Source organism: Monopterus albus, unplaced genomic scaffold (genome assembly GCF_001952655.1).
Source record: "Monopterus albus unplaced genomic scaffold, M_albus_1.0 scaffold228.1, whole genome shotgun sequence".
NCBI classification, from domain to species: domain Eukaryota; kingdom Metazoa; phylum Chordata; class Actinopteri; order Synbranchiformes; family Synbranchidae; genus Monopterus; species Monopterus albus.
Window position 1 is genome coordinate 460,969 of NW_018128108.1, and position 22,283 is coordinate 483,251.

At 40.3% G+C, this 22,283-nt stretch overlaps 1 protein-coding gene and 1 non-coding gene across 3 annotated transcripts; one reads left to right on the plus strand and one right to left on the minus strand.

Moving 5' to 3' along the window:
• The first annotated feature begins 4,183 nt into the window (after window positions 1-4,183).
• Window positions 4,184-12,598, plus strand: LOC109971556 (alpha-2Db adrenergic receptor-like). Of its 2 annotated transcripts, XM_020619892.1 has the most exons (3): window positions 4,184-4,695; window positions 5,563-5,754; window positions 11,313-12,598. In XM_020619892.1, exons 1-3 carry the CDS (start codon window positions 4,681-4,683, stop codon window positions 12,474-12,476), a joined length of 1,371 nt encoding a protein of 456 aa, XP_020475548.1. In that variant the 5' UTR covers window positions 4,184-4,680; the 3' UTR covers window positions 12,477-12,598. The 2 variants fall into 2 exon arrangements, with proteins under 2 accessions (XP_020475548.1, XP_020475547.1); XM_020619891.1 differs by having other exon boundaries at window positions 4,184-5,754.
• Window positions 8,062-8,143, minus strand: trnas-cga (transfer RNA serine (anticodon CGA)). The gene has a single exon. It is a non-coding gene; the product is annotated as a tRNA-Ser (tRNA).
• Window positions 12,599-22,283: the final 9,685 nt, after the last annotated feature.

A 22,283-nucleotide genomic window follows, 5' to 3' on the forward strand; every position in this document is an offset into this window, starting at 1 on the left:
TAGCATGCCGCCATATTTATCATGTAGGTTATTTTACTGCAAATGGCATTGTGGGATCTTCTGGCTCAAAGTACATTAAAATGAAAATGTACTATCTTATACAGTCAAAACACAAAATAAATGAAAAGTGAAGTGTAGCCTACCTTAAATAGCCAATACAATGCTGACCCGCTGCAAAACCTGAGTAAAGGAATAGGTCTGTAATTTGCACATGCCACAGTGCGCATACCAACATCGGCATTTTAGTGCCCACTCACAGCTACCAACAGCTAACAGTAGCCAGCGGGTGCTACGGGGGTGCCCATTCACACAAGTGGCTGTGGCTGCATTTGGAGCTCGAGCCTACTGCACAAAAAAGTAACAGGAACATATTTCTGAGCATTTAAAAATCAATAAAGACAGCTGCATAATGATGCAAGATTTAAGTTGTGACCAATTTAAATTGACGTCATAACATCAGGCTGCTGTTACTGAGTCTGATGTGTGCCAGCTTGCACTGTAAACAATTTCTTTTATTTATAAATTCCTCACTGAATTTTTTTTCCTGCTAATTTTTGCTAGCTTCCTAGTCCTATATGGATGGATGCATGTTGCAGAAACAGTCAGTAAATGGCTGTGTTTTGCACTTAAACAGAGATAGGTAAACAAACCAGACTGCAGTAGGGCCTATCTCCTAGGCTGTATATGAATAGTCCAATAGCAGCACTGAAGAGCCGACTCACAAAATCCTTAGTTGGGTATAGCCCTAGATTTAAAATGTATTGCACATTTTATAGCCTTCTCAGAAGTTTTCACTACTTGCCCATCTTGTTGTTTTACTGTGGCCACCTGTTTAGCTCTTTTCTCTGCATCTCTCTGTCTCCCTTTCTCCCACCCTGTCTTCTTGCCTCACTTTCTCTTTCTCCCTCCATCAGTCAGAGTAAACCCACACGGTTCAGGGACGTAACCCTTAGCCTTGCTCTTCAGGCTATTAAGTGACAAATAGTAAATGAAAAGTGTATATTTTTTCCAGACGGGTTTGGAGCTCCAGTTTTAAGTAGTTGGCACAGAGCTGTCAAACAGGATTCAGGCTGTTTTCTTGAATCACTGCAGCAGTTCAGTAAAGCTTCAGAGTGATTTAGCAGTGCACTGTCTGGTGCTACAGTCTCCCACTGTAATGCATCACCACAGACGGGGGTTTCTTCATCAGAAACGTTTTTGACTGTAGCTGAACACAAGAGGTGTTAACGCAAAATGATCCCTTTTTCATTTGCTACAACATTGTCATTGTTAGTCATATTACTGTCACTGGGCTTTTACTTCAAGCTATCTGTTCTTTTCAGTCTCATTCAGTTTTCTTTTATTCAGTACAATGAGCTCATGGTGTTTGTGTAGATCACGCTAATGTTATTTAATAATCACATTTCACTCTGCACATAATACCATGTAATTCTAGTATGGGGATAAATGCTGTATACATACAGTCATGCTGTAGTTGGTTTGGGAGTTTCTTTCTACAGTGAATAACAAATATGCAAATGAGAAAAGTAACTTGATGCAGTATATGTATTTTTGAGAGGGAATTATTGCTCTTTATCCTCCTTCAGCTCACTGTTTCTTTTGACTTTCATAAATCTCAGCACCCCACTGCAGACTAAACAGCGCCATACAGTTGTAAGCAACCAGCTAACCAACCAACAGATGACTGTCCCACACTGCCATCCACAGTCATGCCACTAGGACCGTGAGGAAATTAAGAAATACTGTCAGTTAATCCAATATGAAAAGAGGCTTGGTTACATGCTCGCAATGAGTAATGAGCTTTAGCTGAGTGTTTAGCTGGTGGATACACTGGAGCACTTAGCAGTTAAAGAATCAGATTTGTCCTTGGTAGAGACCATAAACAGAGCAAAAAGACAGAAGTGATTGAACTTAAATTAATCAGGGGGACACAAGCACAACTCCAGATGAATGGTGCCGTTGCGCCGTAACAGCTGGATATATAAATAAATAAATGTTTGCTATTAGGTTCACCATAACAATTCATAATGTGATAGTCAACGCTGTGTTCACAACTTGTTTCCACTGGCTATCAGCTATTGCATATTTAACTTTGTTTAGGAGATGTGGACAGGTTGTGTCAAAAATGATGCAACTCTGCCTTTAGCATCATTACTAACCAGATACTGTATGGTCCTGTACACGTGCTGTTAGCAGACATGGCACAGTGTTTTGTGGAGACTGTTTCAGTCTCATGACTGGCAGCTGATGTGACCTGAAATCACTGCACAATTCACAATTCTCAGACTTGTTTGTCTGAAAAGGTTTCATGGAACACTGATTTCATTTAGACTTTGCCTTCATCCTTAGACATATTAGTGAGCCCTTTATTGTCACCTCACACACCTTAATGCAGTTGGTGGTGGCCTGTGAAATTTCTGGCACCATTCCCTAAAGCCCCAAATGCTCTTTAGGTTGAACAAATGCCTCCAAACATGTCAGGTATAGGTCAGCTTGCTGATGTTTGTCATTCTCTGCAGCGATAGCTAGTGTCACCACACTGTGTAGCTGTACGGTATACCCCTGATCTACTACTGTGTATGGCTACAGGCTGTAGCACTGTGGGATTGCCTTCCCACCTCAATTCATGTCACATAGGGTTTTGCGATGTCTGACTTGAGAGGTTCTCTGCCTCCGTAGCCAATTTAACAGTCACGTGAGTGTCGAAGCACACACTGATCTGGGCTGCATTCACATTTAGGAGAAATGTAATCATGCTGCAGGCGGATTTTGAAGAAGGGTCTGCCTACATGTCATCGTTCAGCACCAGGCAGCTAAATTAAGAGCATCTGCGAATGATTAAATAAAGGATTTCTCACTCTCTCTCCACTCATCTCAGAGTAAATGGAACTGATTGATGATCACTCAAATGGTGACACATCTAGAGCTAATTATTCTGGGTCTTTTAAAAGCTTTCTTTTCATTTTATCTGCTTTCCTACCATTGCCACTGTAAGCACACATGTCCTTTCTGTTTTTTCTTCTCCTCTCCTCCCCTTTGCTGTCATCTTTTCCTTTCCTCTTCACTTTCTTTCTTCGCCTCTCTTCACCTCACTCCTGTAAATCTCCTTTCCTTTTTCTCTTTGCTTCTTGTTCCCCATGTTTGCTTTGTCCCCTTTACTTATTATTCATTTGTCCCATGTCTTCTTTTTCTTTTCTTCACCTCCCTTTTCTTCTGTCGGTTTCCTGTCATTTTCTTATCTTTCCTGCCTTGCATCTTTTCCATTCTCATTTACTCTCCTCTTCTCTCCTTCAGTTTTCTCTCATCTTTTTTCTTCCTCCACCTCTTCTCTTCACTTCCCATCCTTATTACCTCTAATCTTCTCCTTTGTCCTCTGCTCTGTCTTCTCCTGTTTTCTTTTTCATCTTCTTCTCACCCATGTATAGCTTCTCCTTCTCATCCTCCCCCTCTTCTCCTTCATATCCATGTCTCCTCAGTAATTTGTTACTCTTGTCTCCTCTCCTATCGCCCTATCCCCTCTTCTCACTATGTATACTCCCCTCGTTTCTTTTCTTCCTCCCGGTCTCTCACAGTGCCCTTCTCTCCTGTCTAATACTTCTCTCTCATTTAATTATACTTATCCTCTCGTCTTTTTCTCTTCCATTCGTTACCCCCACTCACTCTTGTACTCTTTCTGATCTACTCCCCTGACTTTGCTTTCTTGTCCCATCTCTCCTTTTCTCTCCTGTCAGCCTTTTCATTTGCTCTCCCCTCTTTTTCTCTCCTCTCATCATCCGTGTACCTCCTACTCCTTCTCTCTCTCTTCCTCCCACTCTGTCCCACTCCTGTCTAAAACCTTCCTCTCAACTCTCATTTCATATCTCCTCTCTTATTGTTCCTTTTTTCCCTTTTCTGTTCTCTCTTCCTTTCTCTCCTGCCATTTTTCCTTTCCTTTCTTCTTTCGTATACTCTCCTCTGGCTTTTGTTGTGTTTTCCTTTCCTCTGTCATCTCTTCTCTTACTTTTCTTCTTCTCAGCTCCCCTCTCCATCTTATCCTCTTTCGTTCCCTTTCCTTTCCTTTTCATTAATCTTTTCTCTCTCTCCTCCTTTAATTTCATGCCCCGTCGTCTCTCTCTTCTCCTCTTTTCATATTTATTTCCTGTCATCATCTTTCTTTTCTTTGCCTCTCCTCTCCTTTCTTCATTTTTTCTCTTGTGTTCATTTCCCTCTCCTATTTCTTTTAATTTCTTCTCCTACCCTCTCTGAATCCCTGCACTGCTCATTTCTCAACCTCTTCTCTCCTACTGTATCTTCTTTTTGCTTGTCCTTTCCTTCTCATTCCATCTCCTTCTGGTTCACTTTTCTCCTCCCATCTCCTTTCCTTTTCCTTTCTTCTTCTCTCTCCTCTCCTCTTCTTCTGTTTTGTTCCCCACCTTCCTAACATCTCTCACTTCATCCACTTCTCCTCCATTCTCTCTTTTTCTTTACTTCCTTGTCTATGCTCTTTCAAATCCAGCTCGTCCTCTTCTCCTTCAAACATCTATTCCTCGCTCCCTCTCCTCTCCACACATCTCTTACTCTTTTCTTTCATCCTTCCTCTCTGTTAGTCTCTCCTCCTCCTCCTCCTCCTCCTCTCTATTCCAGCAGCAGACCCATTGAACAGCAGCGGCGGCAGCAGCAGCAGTGTCACTCAGCACAGCGATGACATGTATGAAAGTGAGGACCTCTGTTTTTCATTTTCTTGCCTCTTTGTTTTCCCTTTGTTTTTGCATCACCTCCTGCTTTGGCTTTTCTTCTCTCTTTTGTATGTCTTCTTTCCATTCCGTCTGTTTTTTCTCATCATTCTCCTGTACTTTTCAGATCTCTTTTCTGCCACATTGATCTTTTTTGGAGTGCAGCAATATGAGGGTACCATGCATTCCAAATAGGGCTTCTGTCCTCTTTTCCCGATTCTCGATTTTTTTCTTTTCTTGTTTTGCAGCTCAGTGGACATAGGCAGGCTAGTCTTGCTGATGCAATTCAGTATGTCAACATCTGGGCGCAGATGTGTTTGAGTGGATATTTTAACACCTTTTTTAAAATCATGCAAATCCTTCTTTCTGTGGGAGAATGTGTTGTGACAGGAACACTGAGAAGAAGCAGTATGTTTTGGGGTATAATATAAAATACTGAGCATAGCTGTAGTGCTCTAAGGACATGCATGTAACTTGTATTTGGTGAGAGAGCTAATTTGTTTTAAAAATCTAATGTTTTGTCAATTGTGGGGATATTATTGGACGGTTTTCTTCTGGACCCAAACAAAACAGCTTTTGAATATTTTGGCTTTTCTCTCATTTCTTTCATTTTTGTACTTTATTTTTTCACTGGCTGCCATGAACAGTTAATTTTGCGGTGAGTGTGCCGAAGGTTAAAAAGAATGGGGAACATAACATCAGCCATTTAACCAGGATGGACTTACTGGATGCATTCACTCCTGTACTGGCCACAATGCCAAGCTCTTTACCTCCAAACACTTCTTTGGAGAATATCAGCCAGGCGCCCTCTTTGTCATCAAGATCTCCTCCTCTACTTCCTCACTCACAGGTGGCATCAGTGTTCATTGTACTGGTGGTTACAGTCATCATTCTGGGGACTCTGGTGGGTAATGTTTTGGTTGTGGTGGCCGTGTTCACCAGCCGAGCCCTGAGGGCACCTCAGAATCTCTTCCTGGTGTCTCTGGCGTCAGCAGACATACTGGTGGCGACGTTGGTCATCCCCTTCTCGTTGGCTAATGAGGTGAGGAAACGCTTTCATTTCTTTTTTTCAAATATTTTTACCTCAAATACAGCTTGTATTCCCCTGCAGTCTGTATCTGGTTATAAAAAACATGTTAATAAAGCTGCAAATGCACATAGAAGATGCTGCAACTAGATTGGCCAGAATTACAGTGCACAGTTCAGTACATACCATGATTCATTTTCACTAAGGGAGAAGTTTTTTTTTTAAACAAACATAAATACAATATATAAAAAAATAAAATTGACCAAAAATTTGGATTTTGCCACAAACTACTAATAAGTGCTCCAATAACCAGAGAAAGCTGTTTAAATGATGGAGGAAGCAGTGCTTGTACTACGCTGTGCTTTTCTTACAGCAGTGATATTAACTACACGTGGTGCCATTTCAAAACTGAGGTGTTGCCAAATACATACCCCATTACCACCACTGACTGTATTACTACTGAACAAACCATAAACAAATAAGACAGTCGTATTTACATGTCTTTGCCTCTGTTGCAGTATGAAAGTAGAGTATATGCTTTCTTTTAACAATCCCACAATGCAACGCTTCGTGTTTTATCAGATGGGAAATTATTGTCACGTGGTTCTACATCTTAGTGATGACGCAAAATGCAGATAATTATTCAATATCTGAACTCTCAATTTTTTGTTCACTATTGAGCGAACTACTTAGTTTACATTATACAGGGAGTAGTGAATCAGTGTGTTTATTTTGCTCCAGTCCACCTTAATATTGTAGTGTTGGGGGGGACCACTTGGTGGGATGCCCCATAATGCCTGAGGCAGTGTGTATATAGTTATGGGGGGTTTTGGTAGTGTAGTTCAGTGTGCAATGTTGTGTTGTGTTTGGTGTGCTATGCTGTTGTGTATGTGAATAAAAGAGAAAGTACAAGCTCTGGTCTCCTGAGCTTTCCTTTACCCAGCCAACGTTACAATATATTTATGTAGAAATGTGTATTTGAAAAAAATGTTCTGCACACAAAACAAGCCCTCAGTACACATGTGCCAGACTGAAGGTCCTGGACTGAAATGGTTTGGTACGAATACATTTACCTTCACATCTCTAACCACAATGCATCTGGCGGTAGAGGCTGGAGGCTCACATTATGATGAGCTCTCAGCCTGTTCTTAAAAAGAAGAAGAAGAAAGGAAAAAGGGTATTAAGGAAAAAAGAAATGCTGAAAAGTTCTCAGCCATACTAAAAGCTCTGTTTGGCTGTAATCATCATTGTTTAAAAACATAGCCTATGCTGTGAAGTAGATAGCCCATCAGTAAACCAAAGTTTTGGACAAATTGAAATTTTGACTTGATTATGGTACTGCTAGATGAGGAATGACCAAATACCACAAATACATAAATGTCTGAACCAAATTTTGTGCAGTCTATCCAGCTGTTGTTGAGACATTTTACTCAAAACCATAGATGTCAAAAATGTCACTGTGGCACTAAAGGATTAGTCAAGGGAGCAGCAAGATTCATCCTCTGGGCACCATGAATGTCAGTACAATGTCAGTAGAAACCATCTAATAGATCTTAAAATCTTTCAGTCTGAACCCAAGTGTGGTTCATCCAACAAACTGAAAGGTCAGCTACTGAAGTTCTTGTGAGTATTCAGTTACTTTCCCAAGGTGGTTAGCCCTAGTGCTAATCAGACCAGATAAAAAGCTGAATTCAGCTTCTCTTGTTGTGTTAAACAAAATACAAACAGTGTATAGCTCATATATATGTTTAGCTGTAGCTGTATTGTTGTTAATACTGAGCTTTATTTTAATGTCATCTATAGAAAAAATGGTGGTTGTGGATTAATAAGATCCACCAAATATTTACCACAAGCCATATACTTTTAATATAATTCACACTGAAGCTGGATAAAGTTGCATGCAGTCACATGATGTGAGCTTAAAACTTTTATCACCTGCAGCCACTTTTTGTAACCAAAATGCAACATTTTCATGCTTTTAATAAGATGACAACAATATGGCATAAGACACAGCAGGCTCTGCAGGTTGAGATAACAAATAGTATTTACTGACATATTTACTTTAGAGCCCAATCAATATCAGCTGATGTTACACAATAATTTAGACCAGGGTTCAAACTGCAAATTGAATAATAATAACCTTTACTGGCATTACAGGAATTTGTTTCCAGTACAGAACTCAACCAATGGCTCTAACCATTGGGGGTTCAGTGTCTTGTCCAAAGACACTTTGATTGCAGGCACTGAGATTCAAACCGTCAACCTTCCAGTTGGGAGACAACTGTTCTACCCAATGCACCACTGTTGCCTCAGCAAACATATCGTTGTGAGCAGGATTCGAACCTGCGTGGGGAACCCCCATTGGATTTCGAATCCAACGCCTTAACCTCTCGGCCATCACAACTGTTGTAGTTGTTAAGATAAGTAAGACAGTTTTTTTATGACCAGTGCTGAAGTTGGTCAGTCTAAACTCTAAAAGGTGCAAGTTACATTTTTTTTTCTTTACTGTTAGTTGTAGTCAGATAATACAAAATCCAGATTTGTTTTCAACAATATACAATTATAACATTCCTTGTGAAAATCCCACATGGGATTGCTTTGTTTACAGCAAGTTCAGGTTTCAGGTAATAAACTGAACTGAGTGGCATTCCTTGCTGGCATGTTGTATCACATATACACTGCCAGTTTGATCTTTTTTTTTTTTTTTTTAGCTTGAACTACTTTTTCTAAGTAGCTTTAGCTAACAGGAGTTCTCCATAGGGTAGCTTTGCTGTAGTTCAGCTCCTTTCAGTGTGAAATAATTAGTAGTTTGCAAAGCTAGGCTCTCAAAGTACATTCCCCAACATTGCCTGTGAATCGTCACAGCCTTGATGCCTTGTTTGGTGTGTGCATGTTCATGTGCTCTTGTTCGCAGGCAGCAGTCTTGTCAGGAGGTGGCCAATTGATGATTGGGAGCACCCGGTCAGTGCTCTCAAGCCCATAAAGCCTCGTCTACCCATGGTTCACCTTGCCTGTCTCCACACATGCATCATGTTCTGTGTGGTTTGAGTTAACTTTTTGGTTTTGTTTTGCACCTACACCATGCACTTCACATACTGTATGCATTCATTCATCTCTGTTACTGATACTGACTTCATACCTCATTCTTGACTGGTATTATTTAATTTAACAAATATTCTTTAAATGTTTCCACTCCGGCAGTGTACCTCCCTCCTTTTCGTTGTGACCTCTGAGCAGGGTCGTAACCGAGTGCATACCCAACATTAAACTAATTTGGATGTTTCATTTAGCATTGAGAAGACACAGTTCTTTAATGCAGAGAATGGACAAGTATATTTGCTGTGAAGTAGGTTTTTATAATAAACTTAGTGGGATGTATTTTTCTGGAATAGGCAGAGGCAAACACAAGTCAAGTATAAACTTCATCATCATTTGAGTTATGAGTAGATGGAGTCAGCGTTGGCTTTAGCAATGGTCAGTCAATCCACATCCTCTCATCCCCTTTAAGAGCACCACAGGAAACCTGACTTTGGTTGATGTCACTGAAGTTATGACATGGAAATATATGAGACAGAGAAATATGTAAGATTCTTTCCCAGTGTCTTTCCTATCAATTATGTCCTCCGCTCCTAAATTGTGGTGACAAAAAATTGTAGAAGTATTGCAATATTCACTAAGTAGTCTATGAGTTACCAGCTTTTGTGCATGACAGAACTCTGTTCCTGTAACTAGCAGCAATTATATAGTGTCATTTACTCATAACCACAGCCAGTGTGTAAAATACACACGAGGGTCTCAGACCTTCTGATTGACAGCTAGGGCCTCCTGAAAATCTCATAATGAAATTTCAGGGTGGATTTTTGAAACGTGCCTAGTTATTTTCACATTATTGATTTATTTGCATATAACTGTATAAATATTTAATGCTTTAAAAATAACTTTTAACTCCTAACTGTAACATGATTAATCAGGACATCACCAGGGTATTTGTTATTTACCATGGCTCATGAGCTGCTGTGTTATTTTGTGCACCTATGTGTAATTATTTTAGCTGGTTTTGGTGTCAGATCTGTGATTCTCAAAGCTGGAGATTACTTCCTTAGCTCTGTGCTGTGTCTCAACCGTTACTAAGTAGATTAACATGAAGTGTGGTACAGACATTTGTGGTCCACAGGAGAATGAATCCTGTCAACTTTGGCGGTCCTGACCTCAGGTGCCACCAGAACGTTGACATGCAGATTCAAGGGAAAGGTCTCAACGACTACTGGATGGATTGCCATGACATTAAATGTTAGTTTTGCCCTCAGGATGAGTCCTGATGATTGTAATGATCCTCTAGCCTTTCATTTGACATTGTCATCAGATCTAACTTTTTATCTGTCAGATACTTTGGTTTATAACTACATGAACACTAATAACATGTCAGCTTCAGATGTACTTTGTGCTTAGTTGTAATTAGCAAATGTTAGCATGCTGACACAATTAACTAAAATTGTGAACAAAGAAAACATTATACCTGGTTAACATCTGCATGTTAGCATTCTGATATTAACATGTAGCACTACGTGCAGTCTCACAGACTCATTAACATGTCTGTAGACCCATAAGGTAGACTGATAAATTGTCCGTGTCCATATATTGACTGATATCAACTCATTGCAGACATAATGGTAGATTATCAGTGTATATGTCATCTGATAAGTAACAGGAAATGCTATGTCAGTAGTCCTGCCAAAGATACTGAGGTTGTTTAGAAATGGTTTCTCAATTAGACTACATAATTTGTAACCGAATTTAAGGGATCCTTATAAACAACTGCTGTTCATGTTGTGTTTTCATGAAAAAAAGCAATATCCAGCAAGACTTTGATGATTTTTATACTGTCAAATATGGAAATCAGTAACAGCCTCAGCAGTCCAAAATTAGACAGACTATACCAAACACAAGAATTAAAGAAGCTTCAACCAGATAATGCTTTATAAATGATAAAGATTAATCACTGATCAAAACCGTTGAAACTGTGGTAGATTAAGGTTTGGTTAATCAATCAATTGTTTCAGTGGTAATCAAAACTTCTATTCAGTTTAAGGACAATTGCTCCAATATTTCCATCTTGGTCTTTTGCTGAATTGAGAAATAAAAGAATGAAATAAGAATGAATTTCCTCAGAAAGGCTAGTGCAGCATAATCCAAATGTTTTGTAGCCAAGCAGCTGCTCTGTAGCTGAACAAGTTTTGCATTTACTTTTTTGTCACCCGAACTGGCACTGTGAAAAATACGGGTAGTATTTTTCAAGAGGCTGAAATGCAGCAATAGGTGCCAACTCACTGTGAGGTTTTCTACAACCTAAATACAATTGCTGCTGACACAGCAGTAATAAGATATTTAATGAAATTTATTTTCAGGTGGAATAATTCTTTTGCCACCTAACTCAAGGCCTGCCTGACTGATTTGAACAGAGGGGAGAATAAAATATGAAATAGACCTAAACACCTTTTTCTGTTCTTCTGCAGGTAATTACTACTGCTTAAATGGATCGCTATCATATCTGAACTGGCTTCTCCTCTTTCCAGGTCATGGGTTACTGGTACTTTGGTTCCACCTGGTGCTCCTTCTACCTGGCTCTGGATGTCCTGTTTTGCACTTCCTCCATTGTCCACCTCTGTGCCATCAGCCTCGATCGCTACTGGTCTGTCACTAAAGCTGTCAGCTACAACCGCAAACGGACGCCTAAGCGGATTAAAGCAATGATCAGCATTGTGTGGCTCATATCTATTGTCATTTCATCCCCACCACTCCTCATGACACAGAAAGAGGAGGATTTGGAGATGGAAGGTGAGAATGACACACAGAGGCAGGAGTGTCTTCTCAATAACCAGACGTGGTACATCCTTTCCTCCTGCCTGGTGTCTTTCTTTGCCCCAGGAGTCATCATGATACTTGTTTATTGTAAAATCTACCGTGTTGCCAAGCAGCGAGCCTCCACTGTGTTTGTGGCAAAGAATGTGATGGAGCGGCAGCCATCACAGTCTGAGACCTGCTTTGTGGGCTCCACCAGGACTTACCCAAAAAAAGGAGTCAGCTGCAGTAAATCCCAGTATGAACTGGAGAGCCCACGGCCTGTGAACCGACTCAGCTCTTCCAACTTGGCCAGCAACAGCAGCAACCACAGGAGAGAGGAGCTAGATGATATTGACTTAGAGGAGAAGAGCTGTGAAGCTGAAACCAAAACATCCTCCTCATTTTCCTCATCTCTCCATTTCCCCAGGAGAGCTGGCGTGAGGGTAAAAAAAACAGAGGAAGGGAAGGATGCTGAGGGAACAACAAGCAGGTTGAAGCCTCCTCCTCTTCCTCCTCCTCCTCCCTGTGCCTCCATATCATGGGCATCTTCCGACCAGTGTTCCCACCAGTTCCTCCTCCCCTCTCCAGTGCCTCTTCGTAGCAGGCAGATGTCTATGTCCAAAAACAAAGTGGCTCAAATGAGGGAGAAGCGCTTCACTTTTGTTCTGGCAGTAGTGATGGGGGTTTTTGTCCTCTGCTGGTTTCCATTTTTCTTCACTTATAGTCTCCACGCTGTCTGCAGAGAGAACTGCACGATCCCTGACACACTCTTCAACCTGTTTTTCTGGATTGGATACTGCAACAGCTGCCTGAACCCCATCATATACACTATTTTTAACCGAGACTTCAGGAGGGCATTCAAGAAGATTTTGTTCCAGACTCATAAACAAACGTAATATGTGAATGTATATGTGTTTGTGTGTGTGCCTTCTGCTTACTCACAGAGAAACAGGCACAAACACAAATGTGTGTACACAGATTTAATTCTGTTTTCCACTGTGCTGTCATACTATTATTAAAGGGCTTGTCATACAGCTGGAGTGTTGATTTATTATTCCACTACTCAGTAATTTATTAACTATTCACTTTCTGTTCTAGCTTAAACAAGCCAGAGGAAGATTACTGTACAACACTGTTTTTTTTCCCAAGCTCTGCTTTCTTGATGCAATAACAGTTCAACATTACAACTTGGATTTTGAATGTTAATTAGAGGAAAATGGCCGCAGGGCAGTGCACTATGTCCCTGCAGTGCTCCAAGATGTCTGTGCACTGTAGCAAGAAGGTTGAGTGGAACTGCAATGTGAATATCGACACACAGAAAAAGTCCATTCAGAAAGAACTGAGAGAGCTTGACTGCACTTTGAAAAATATACATATCAAATGCATTTACATAGTTGTAAATGGCTTTCTGTGCCTTAGGGAAATTAAACATCTGTTAAAGTTTAAACTTTAATTTCATGTAAAAGCATAAAGAACAGAGATCTGAGCAAAAGTTACTAGTTTTTTCTCACAGCAGCAATGTTTTGTTGACACTGCACAGCTCGGGGGCAAAGACATTAAAAATTCATGTGCAGCTATAGCAGATGGGCTGTGCTGCTGTAAACAGAAGGAGGGAGGACAAAAGAGACAGACAGGAGTGGAAAGAAAAGAGGAAGCTTCTGAATAAATATAATCAAACGGCGGCTCATACACCGATGCATAATTATCCTCAGAAGCCTAGAATGAAATAACAGGGTGGGCCGGTGTGGGCTGAATGATTCAAAGCTCAAGTCTTTACAGTATCTGGAAAATAGTTTAAAAAAAAGCCAATGGGGCCGAAAGCTAATGCTTGATCTGACATGGAAATAAATGGGCTCAAAGCAAAAATTATTACTGATTTAATCACTCACTTCACACAGACTGCAGAATAGACTGTGTGAGAAACACTTCAGTTGCTTGTAATTTGGGCAGAGATAAAGAAAGTGATATCAGAAATGATGCTTTTATCAGTTCAAGCGCAAAGCACAGATACAGGCAAAGGGAGAGATAAGTCCAAGGCTAAAACCAATACATCATTCTGGTTGCTATGCAACAACAGCTTTGACAACAACTTTTTTACTTTTAAGTTAACAAAGCACCTCATACACACAATGTGTGACATTATATTTCCTATCCTTGTTCTGCTTTTTTTTTTCTTTTTAAATGTTAAAAAACACAAAAACATCACAAGACAATGCAGCAATAGCTTTTCCAGTACATTGTCCACCTCGAATCCAATCACAGGACACACTCATTACCGGAATGAACAAATATTAAAAGTTAGTGGAAAAGACTGGAAAAATAGTTTGAATTGCCCATTGAAGATTCCTAGCTATACTACAGTAAATAAATATTCTTTATATCCTGCATCATACTATTGTAGTCTCCTGACTTGCTGACTAATCTACATATCGGTAAGTATGTTTCCATCTTAATTTGCTTTAAAGTGTCATTAACACCAGTTTCCACCCATTTAAAAACAGAGAATATACTGTATATATTTACATATACAGTTCAATTTAGGCTTTGTCTAATTATTGCTTAATTTCTCACCACATTCACATTTTGTATCAGTCATCAGTACATAAAGTCATCTTATCTCTGATACATCCAAATTACCACTTGCTTCTGCATCTCCCAATTTAATATTTGATCCTTAAGCTGTGTAGTTTGGTCAAACTAAGTGGGGGTGTGTCTGTAATGTTTAAATGAAGATCAAACTGACAATTCCAAAACCATCTCCGGACCCCTCTAGACCACATTATCCTATTCAGTAACAACCCAGTCTTTTTTCTTCATACTAAACCAGTCACCATTTTTCAGTGATACAAATGCTAGATAAAAAATAATGATGAATAATGAAAATTCACCTTTATTTACAGGTGTTGTAAGCATTTAAAGAATGCGTTCTCAGTTTATGAAACACAACTCTTTAGTATAAATGAGAGTAATATTAACCTTTAATCATCCTTTTTATTATTTTATTTTGCCTCAGACTGTTACTGGCCCAGCCTGTGGTCCGGTAAAAGGTAAAATAAGAAAAAAAAAAGATTAATAATCAATGTTTTGATTAGTAATCAATTACACTATCATCTGTACCCATCCCTAGGCCAAATAAGATCCAAGTTGTAAAAACTGGAAGTACAGGTAAACTTGCACTAATTTTAGTATTTCATTGTTATGTCTTTAAATTTGATTGTAAAATTAACATGAAAATGTAGACAGGAGAGAATTTCAAAGTGTTTGTTTAGTTGCATTCATATCACAGAACCCAAAACAAACACATTTTCAGGTCTGAGCATCTATGTGATGAATACTAACCTTGAAAATGTCATTGCTGACGTGCTGTTTAATTGCATTCAGGAGGTTCTGGTGAGTTTCACTACTGGCAGTTGCTTGACTCATTGGTCTACAGGCAAACACACCATGCTGAGGAGTACAATGGTTCCCCCTCTGCCAGGTGGAACAATGGAGATGAGGCCCTGGACTGTGTTCAAAGGTTTATACCGGTGTGTCCCATCGAAGCAGCATGTCAACAATGCATTTCATATCGAGCCGTCACTGACTGTGTGTGTGCCAATGAGCAACAGTGAAATGAGAATGGAAATTTACTGTTTAAATAAAATGTTGGGTGGTATTTGAAATGAAGGCAGGAGTTTTGCATGCATCAAATGACAATAAAATCGCTCTTTTATAATCTGCAGGTTTAAGATGCAACATGCATTGAATAAGACTGATTTGTTCTTTCAATTCAAAAAATCTGTGACATCAAAAGAATCAACAAAACTAGACTGAACCATCTCAGTGGCCCTTTAAGGCTTCACTTCTCATACACACAACAAACAAACAAACTAATAAAACTGAAGGATGGATGAAAAATAAAAAGAACTTTGCTGTTGTTATATCCTTGAAACTTGTGAGAAGAAATTAAACATCAGTGGAAATGTTACAGTGTTACCTGAATTCTTAGGGATCTATAATCTGAGCAGTGCAGCAACAGGTTTCCCAGGGTCAGGTCATGTTGAGGTCTAAACTTCAGAACCACAGTTTCATGGTCAGACATGACTCGATTTTAGATAAAGCTGTATCCCTCCCTAAGGCATTCACGGGTAGAGCTAAATGCTACACTGGACATGTTGAACATCTATGTTTAGTGTCTTTGCATGCAACATTAACTTCTAATGAAGAAATATAAAGTACAGCTGAAACTGGTGGGAATGCCTTTAGTTCTGGATGTATTTGGTCATGAACTCCTGTAGTGGGCAAGGTGTAATCTTGACCTGCTGGTGGTGCTACGTGAACAGTCAGAGGATCACTAAAGTTATTACAGCTTATGATGTGGGAACAATTTTAATCAATCAAAGAAGAAATATTGCAATGGCTAATATTCAACATTGATATGGTACTAGATGGAAAATCAGGGGAGCACAGTTACAATTTATCCTCTGGAAACACTGAATACACAGAGTTTCAAGGCAATCCATCCAACAGTTGTTGAAATATGTGTAGTCTGGAACTAAATTGTGAAAAGTGGGTATAACTATGGATGAGCATCATTAAAACACTAAAGTATGGGGAAAATCTACTACAATGCAGGCATAAATAAAAAGTAAAATCAACACAAGACATGATGAGTTAACTGTATGGAGTTTATGGTGTATTGTTGACTGTGTACCAATTAAAATTTTATATCAGCTGACTTTTATTCTACAGTTTCTTGATTAAACTGTTAATATGGATTACTAAGTTATTCTATCATATTCTCGCTTACAAGCTAAGGAGCAAGGTCCAATGACTGAGTGAAGGTACTGCACAGTTTGCTATCATGTCAGACTTGATCTCAGGTTGCCATCATGTTCAAGCACAACACTGTGAACTGCTGCTTTTGCAGTCTAACCAAATATACAGCGAAAAATGTATCGCTAAGCTGATTCATCATTGAATATATTAGAAATGCCACAAAACTGCAGCATTTACATTGTTTAATTTAAATTTATTCATGAATACACTGTCTCTGCTCCAGACCGGCTCCCTCTGTCCCTGTGCTGGCAAAAAAAAATAAATGAAATAAATGAGGGCAAGGGTTGAAACTGTGACCTTAAAAACACCAGAGAAGTGCTTTGACCAGGGGAGAGCAGGGGGCACAAAGAATGCTAATAGAAATCCTTTGTGATTCCAGCACAACAAACTCAGACAAATGGCATGATATCTGAACAACAACGTTTGTCCCTTCCCTATCGTGCAATTCGAAGGAGCATCGGCTAAAATAACAACTCTTACACTGGCAGGTGGAATTGCAAGAACTAACGTTAACAGCAGTAACACTGATTTAACATACAGCAAGCTTTATGGGCTTTCAACAGCCATAAACATGCTGTTGCAATTATTACAAATATGAAACCATCACGGTTTCATTACATTTAGCCACAGAAACTACTTGGTTGGATTTATGAACAAAACATTTTAGAAACAAGAAGTACTTGCTTTGGTGAATTACACACATTGTACACACTAGAACTGAACACCACTTGCTTTAGGAAGGGTTCAATTCATTTGTTGTGGTTCTGCTGCCTCATTGACTGACAGCATCATTGTTTGGAACTGTTCAAAACAGTGAGACTAACAGAAGAGTGAATGGAAAGGAGATGTCAGATCTCTCCCCCAAAAAGGGAATATAATGCACAAACAGGAAGACCCACACTCCAAACTTGACACAAGGCTCACAGATTGCAGGCATAACAGGACAACAATCCTCAGTGCAATCTTGAAAATGCATCTAAACTGTGCATATACATACAGTATATTTATTTATTTATGAGTACTGTATGTTTATTTTCCTAATGCACATTCTTTTCTTTCCTTTTTGTTCTTTCAGCCTTATATTGTTTACTTGTGTATTTGCTGCTTTACAGAAGGACATGAACATGTCAATGTACCAGAGTCAAATTCCAACACACCCAGCCAGTAAAGCTGATTATGATTCTGAATCCAATACTGGATGAAGAGGAAGCCATGCTTTTGAATCTTCTGCACTTTGGCTTGATGCTTCCCCACCTGCCTATTACCAGTACTGATAACACCACACAACCACAGAGAAACATTAGCAAACTGAGTGGGATCATCACCCTCATTATTGTGATAATGATGTTTGAGGGTTATATTACTGAGCCAGTAGCTCTGCATAACTTGAATTATTTGTCATAGACCTAGCTGTGAAAATGCTCATGAAGTCAAACAGGTCTAATGTGCTATTCTGTCATTTTTCAAATCTTATATGAGTAAAGCTAATTTCTTAAAAATTTTATATACATTGTTAGTGCAGTTTTTAACAATAGTAATCTGGTATGATCAGACTTGGTAGTAGCGTCGGCGGTCCAGCCGACCCACTCGGGAACAGGCTCGGACCCCCCAGTGCTGGCCTCTTCATTGGCACACTGGCGTGTAGCTGCGCCATAGGGGACGTCACCATTGGCGGACTGGGGTGCCGGGATAGACAGTGCTAGTTGCTGTCTACACCTACAGCCACCACTCTGGGGGACAGGGTGTAGCCGCTGCCCAGTGGCTGGCGAAAGTAGCACTGACTCAGGAACCGGTGAGGGCAGTGTGGCTGATGGAGGCTGGAGCTGTGGAACAGGAAAGGAAAGAGGAGACACCATCTGGGTCTTCAATTGCCGTCTAATAGCTCGGGCTCCTTCTGGGCTCAGGCAGGTCCCCCTAAGTCGAGACTGTGGCTGCCAGGCAAGCTAGGGCTCAGGGACAGATGTGGACTGCTGCAGCGCTGTGGCTGTTGTGGTTTGGCCCTTCCTCCTGGTCTTCCCTTTCCCTGGACCCCCAGGACAAAGGGCCAACTGGGTTCCCTCAAATGGTGGGGATTCAAGGGTGCTGGGGTCTGGGACAGGGTCAGGGAGAGAGTGCATGGCTGAATGGATGGCTCATCACCTGGGGAAATTGGATGGCGCTGGGAGGCTGGGGAGTCTCTCTGCCCCCTGCCAGATGAGAGCCATTCCTCCCACACTTCTCCAGGAAGAGAACTGCCTCCTCCAGGAGCTCTGCTAGGTCAAAAGATGGAGTTGGTGAGATGCCTCACAGGTAATAAGAGGTACAGGCGCTCACAGAGAAACTAAGGGGTGAGTCGTCAGACAGGTAGCAGGAACTCAGACACTCACAGGGAGACAAGGAGGACATGGGTAAGTAGAAACATTGGCACTCACAGGGGCAAAGAGGAGAGTCACTCAGGCAGCAGAGACACTGACACTCATAGAGAAACGAAGAGGCAAAGGCAGGGCACATACTGGCTTAGAAGACAAGGCAGAGGACGAGCAGGGAGGGAGGACTAGGACAGAGCTGGCTGGGTTGCTGGAACAGAGGTGAGTACACCACGCAGGTAAGATGAGCCAGTGGCACTCATGGAGTGACAAGGAATCAGCTGTTACAGCACGGTTCAGGTGCGGGAGATCCAGGGTCTGTTTAGGAAAGAACGTAGAAGAGTACAGGAGAGATGACATTTGCAATGACCCACTTATAGCCACTTGCAATAAGCTTACGGAAAAAGGGGTGTATATATACTGAATGAGTCCTGGAGGTAATGAGCAGCAGGTGGATGGAATGATGGCTGACGTGGCAGGGGAGATAGGGAATCAGGGGAAAAACAATGAAAAAACAGGATGCATAAGTCCGTGGGTCATGATGCTGACAGTGTAAATCCAACTTTAAGACTGCAGTTGCTGCCAATTCCATATAACAAAATAGTGACGGTGTGTGCTATTCATTATACAAAATTATCCAATAATGCAAACCACAAAGGAAATTAAGGAACCACTCACAGCTGCACAGCATTAGAACAAATTGTCACTTGTGGTAAAGAAGCTCCACAATGACCTCACAAAACAAAACAAAACAAATGAACTTTACCTTCATGAAATTAAATTGGCAGTGTTCCAAACCTACAATTTGACTACTGTCATGTATTTTAACTGCTATGACAGCATATTAAATAATACATACTGCTCAGTTTAAATTGATTTTTATTGTAATGTTATGTTTCCACTCATCTAAAAGCTCCCTTTTCTGCTGTTAAAGGATTTTTTTTTTTTTACTGTGCATTACCTGGATCAATGTCTGGATCAATCTGCATTACATGGCTTGAAAAATCCCAATATTCAGTATTTGGATTGGGTTGTACAAAACTTTATTGGCGCACCTCTCGAAAACTCTCCGTATCATTATGCACACTGTATAAGTTTGAGTCAGTTAAGAAAGTAAGTTAGAGAAAATCTAAGGAGGAACATCAATCAACTGATATTTGACCTTTTTGGTACACAAGACACCGGTTTTACCCTAGTTTCATTTTATTTTTCAATGAATACACTGATGCCAGTGACATTTGTGTAATTTCCTCTGACAGTCAAACTCTGTCACAAAAGTCATTACAGCCTGCTGAGCGTAGCAGCACAGAACAACCTGCATTGAAAGCTGAAAATCACCTTTGGGACCCAAGGAATGAAAACCTCCAAATCTCTGTTTGTTGGCTCTTCACTCAGGCAGGAAAGACTTGACATGTTCATACAAATTTAGTTGAAATGCTTTTGATTGCAGCATGTGTTAGGTTAAAACCTGACAGCCCCCCCTTTTTTTTTTTTTACAGAAAATGTCAGGCTTTGTACATTAGACCTGAAAACCTTAAAAAAAACACTTCCTAGTTATGCATACCACATCAGCCATCAGCTTATGAAACTGTTGTGACTTAGGATCATTAGCTGACTCTGGCTATTTATTGTAAGTCTAGAGATCCAATCTCTGACAGGGACAGACTGAGAAAAAACTGCACACTGGTCTAAGCTCTGTTTGCTTTTCCTGAAGAAATTTCTGGCTACAAGGTCGAAGTCATCTGAACAGTTTGTGGATTTTGCTTTAGTCAGTCTGTTCCTGCTGGAGCTAGCAGCTGTCTGCAGATACCAGGATTAGTGAGCAGACTTCCCATTTCTGTCCCGTCTGTGTTCAAAATGATCTTGTCCCAGCAGGCAACAGATTGTTATGGTTTGATGATCTGACAGACACTCATCCCTCCTGTTTTAGTGATTGTGTGTGTGTCAGCATGTGTAGAAAATGTGTCTGCAGACTAGATTTCATTTGACAAGTTTTCAATCTTATCAAGATTTGTTCTTGTTTAAGGAAGATACTTTTCATGTTGGAAGCATATTTTTCATATTATGACATATTTGTTTTGCTATTACTCCATGATCAAGGGCCTATGGTGTCTAATACAGATCAAAAAGATACTTGACGCCCTGGGATAAGAACATGTTGGTACATCCTGATTACATTTGCACTTAGTCTCATTTTACTTTTACAGTATCAGTCCTCAGGCAAATGTAAATAGAGCTTTGCAGCTGATTTAACAGGCAAGTGAGTGTAACAGCAGGTAGGTGGTAGGTAAATGTAAGAAACACAATAATACACATATATGGGTGACTATCAGGTAAAGAAAGAGAAAGGAACAAACAGACCAGGGTACAAAAAGTGAAGTTTACAAGCAGGCAAAACGTTCAGGATAGGGATGGATAAATAATCAGAAACCAGAGAACAACTCAAGTTCATACAGACAGGGAACCTGGGAGCAGACAACTAACCAGAGGTTCAGAGACAACTAACATCTGTGCACAGGTGAATCCAGCCCTTTGAACAACAAGGGAGAAACCATGGGAGGCAACAAGTCCAACCAGGAACAAGCAGAGAGAACAAGCACTGAGGATCACAAAAGATGATGGTGATGAATGAATGGAAAGAAAATGGGACTCCAATTGGGTTTATTATTGCTGTGTAGAGAGGGTTCAGTCTTATCAGTGACACGTACAGTACATCTTGTAAATATTTAAAGAAACTGGATCTGTGTAATTTATGGAATCAGATGAATCTCCATTAATGAATGTGTACAAAGGGATTCAAACATGTATTTTGGGATTTATATATAAATGACTCCCCACAAAAGTAGTTTTCAATATATGTAAAAAAGTTATTATATAAAAAATGATGGTTTGTTGTTTTAAATATATGTAGTAGAAATCCACAAATGTCAAAATATTTGCAATTTTCATCAAAAATATTTGGATGTTGTTACACATATAGACTGTTCAACCTGCATTTACAAAGTGCTTGTCCTTCATGAACTTTGGTGCAGGGATGGTTTTCAGACTCCCCTGTTTGCACCTAAACTCTTTTTACTTGAATTCTATATTTTATAGTTGGATCTGTCTTAAGCCAGCCACAGGGGTTGCAAGCCAGTGACTTCTGTGCCGGTCCCAAACCCGGATAAATAGGGAGGGTTGCATCAGGAAGGGCATCCGGCGTAAAAACATGCCAAATTTAAACATACGAATCATCAGTGCAAACTCCACACAGGATCGGTCGAGACCCGCCACCAGTGCTGTTGACCTACAGGATGCTGGCAGAAATTGGACTACTGTTGGTCGAAGAAGGAGAGGAGGTAGAAGGATTCGTAGACAGAGAGAGAAGAGGAAAGGCAGGAGTATAGGTCTGAGAATAGGGACTCAACATTGGCACAATGACAGGGAAAGTTAGAGAGCTGGTGGACATGATGGAGAGAAGGAAGGCGGATATACTGTGTGTGCAGGAGACCAGGTGGAAGGGTAGCAAAGCATGTAGTATTGGAGGGGGATACAAACTGT

Bases quoted from the DNA above. Each gene is read 5' to 3' on its own strand.
- LOC109971556 (XM_020619891.1), top strand. From the start codon at position 5,428: ATGGACTTACTGGATGCATTCACTCCTGTACTGGCCACAATGCCAAGC. The intron at 5,755-11,312 runs GTGAGGAAACGC...TCCTCTTTCCAG, and splicing joins CCTTCTCGTTGGCTAATGAG to GTCATGGGTTACTGGTACTT.